The following is a 2,500-nucleotide window of genomic DNA, read 5'->3' as shown; positions in this document are numbered from 1 at the left end:
AACCACCCACCTACACTAACTACAGTAACCACCCACCTACACTAACTACACTAAGCACCCACCTACACTAACTACACTAAGCACCCACCTACACTAACCACCCACCTACACTAACCACCCACCTACACTAACTACACTAACCAACCACCTACACTAACTACCCGCCTACACTAACCACCCACCTACACTAACTACCCACCTACACTAACCACCCCCCTACACTAACTACCCACCTACACTAACCACCCACCTACACTAACTACACTAACCACCCACCTACACTAACTACACTAACCACCCACCTACACTAACCACCCACCTACACTAACTATACTAACCACCCACCTACACTAACTACACTAACCACCCACCTACACTAACCACCCGCCTACACTAACTACACTACCCATCCAGCTACATTAACTACACTAACCACTAACCTACACTAACCACCCACCTACACTAACCACCCACCTACACTAACTACACTAACCACCCACCTACACTAACTACACTAACCACCCACCTACACTAACCACCCACCTACACTAACTATACTAACCACCCACCTACACTAACAACACTAACCACCCACCTACACTAACTACCCCCCTACACTAACCACCCACCTACACTAACTATACTAACCACCCACCTACACTAACAACACTAACCACCCCCCTACACTAACCACCCACCTCCCCTAACCACCCACCTACACTAACTACACTAACCACCCAGCTACACTAACTACACTAACCACCCACCTACACTAACTACACTGACCACCCACCTACACTAACTATACTAACCACCCACCTACACTAACAACACTAACCACCCACCTACACTAACCACCCACCCAAACTAATCACCCCCCTACACTAACCACCCACTTACACTAACCCAACGCAACCCCCCCAGAATTCACCAGCCGCGGCGAGACCTCCCTCCCCGGCATCCACCTGCAGACTGACGGGAAGCCGAGCGCCGAGTCCCGCGCCCAGTGGAAAGGTGTTCTGCCAGCGCTCTCTACCCTCTCCGTCTGCCTCCGCCTCTTCGTCTTCCACTCGCCTCTGCCGGACACTACCGTCTTGAGCTACGCCGTGGAAGACTTCCCCGACGAGCTCGTTCTGAGTGAGTTCTTTAAAAGGATGTTTGGGTTCTGAAAGAGTGGATAAGGATTAAGTGAATGGATAGAATAGTCTCTAAAATGATGGCAGTAGATGATGTCCCGTTTATGGATGATAAAGAAATGTCTGAACTACTAGTAGGAAATGAAAGACAAGTATTTCATGAAGAATAGATGAAGAATTATCTGAAATGCAGGTAGTATATGATATTTGAATAGATATTCTGGAATTTTAGTTATTTTTGAAGGATTTTAGTATTGACAGAAGCTGCCGACTCGATCAGAAACGAAATTTCTGTGTTAAGCAGAAATTATTTCCAGGACACTCTCCCTTTCTGTCACTCTATATATGTATATATAGGTATATATAAGTATGTGTGTTTATGTATATGTATATATATATATATATACATACATACATACATACATACATACACACACACACACACATACACACACACACACACACACACACACACACACACACACACACACACATATATATATATATATATATATATATATATATATATATATATATATATATATATATATATGTATATATACGTATACAGATGCATACATATATATATATATATATATATATATATATATATATATATATATATATATATATATATATATATATATATATATATATATATATATATATATATATATATACAGATGCGTATACATATTCATAAAAAATTATATCCTTTTATATAAGAATGTCCCTTTATTTGGGTGTAATGAAAGACATTACATAAAATAGGTAATATATATAGAAGAAAATAAAACACTCATTCGAATAGAAAAATCGACAGACACCAAATTTGTTGTTTTTGTCTGTATGCCTTATTAATATCCCCTGAAAAGGAATGGATTTTTTTTGGGCTTGTAAAACCCTCGATCTCCATCTCCAGACTCAAAATGTGATAGATGACCTATCTTTTTGTCTCTCTCTCTCTTTTCTTTGTTGCTCAACATGTCTCTCTCTTTCAGTCCTAAATCAGGTTGACGGCATTGAACTGATTTGCTGCGGAGGACTCGGCCGGCTCATGCCAGAGGAGTCCATCCCGATCAACTCCATAAGGACGTGGACTCATTTCTGCATCGCCGTCGACTTCGAAGAATTGAGGTTCACGGCCTACGTCGACTCCAGGATCTACCACGGCCGCATCTGGTCTCTTCAGGGGCGGGAGCTTGCCGTCAGCGGCGGGGGGATCCTCGTGGTGGGTCAGGAGCAGGACCTCGTCGGAGGGGGCTTCAACGTCGAGCAGAGCTTCGAGGGCCTCGTCGTGGACCTGCTGGTGTTCCCCGAGTTCTTGGAGGAGGAGCGCATGCGGGAGTTCGGTCGTTGCGGCA

General features: G+C 43.2%; 1 protein-coding gene across 1 annotated transcript in view; it reads left to right on the top strand.

Moving 5' to 3' along the window:
- LOC138865982 (uncharacterized) overlaps window positions 1-2,500 on the top strand; it is a 10,741-nt gene that overhangs the window by 2,535 nt on the left and 5,706 nt on the right. The window contains exons 2-3 of the mRNA XM_070137482.1: window positions 919-1,137; window positions 2,138-2,500. The exon at window positions 2,138-2,500 is cut by the window's right edge and continues 729 nt beyond it. Coding sequence (XP_069993583.1) covers window positions 919-1,137; window positions 2,138-2,500 — 582 coding nt within the window. The remainder of the gene's footprint in view (window positions 1-918; window positions 1,138-2,137) is intronic.

This window comes from Penaeus vannamei, chromosome 23 (genome assembly GCF_042767895.1).
Source record: "Penaeus vannamei isolate JL-2024 chromosome 23, ASM4276789v1, whole genome shotgun sequence".
Taxonomy (NCBI): Eukaryota; Metazoa; Arthropoda; class Malacostraca; order Decapoda; family Penaeidae; genus Penaeus; species Penaeus vannamei.
Note: the sequence above shows the minus strand (reverse complement) of the source record. Positions and strands in the feature narration are given on the sequence as shown.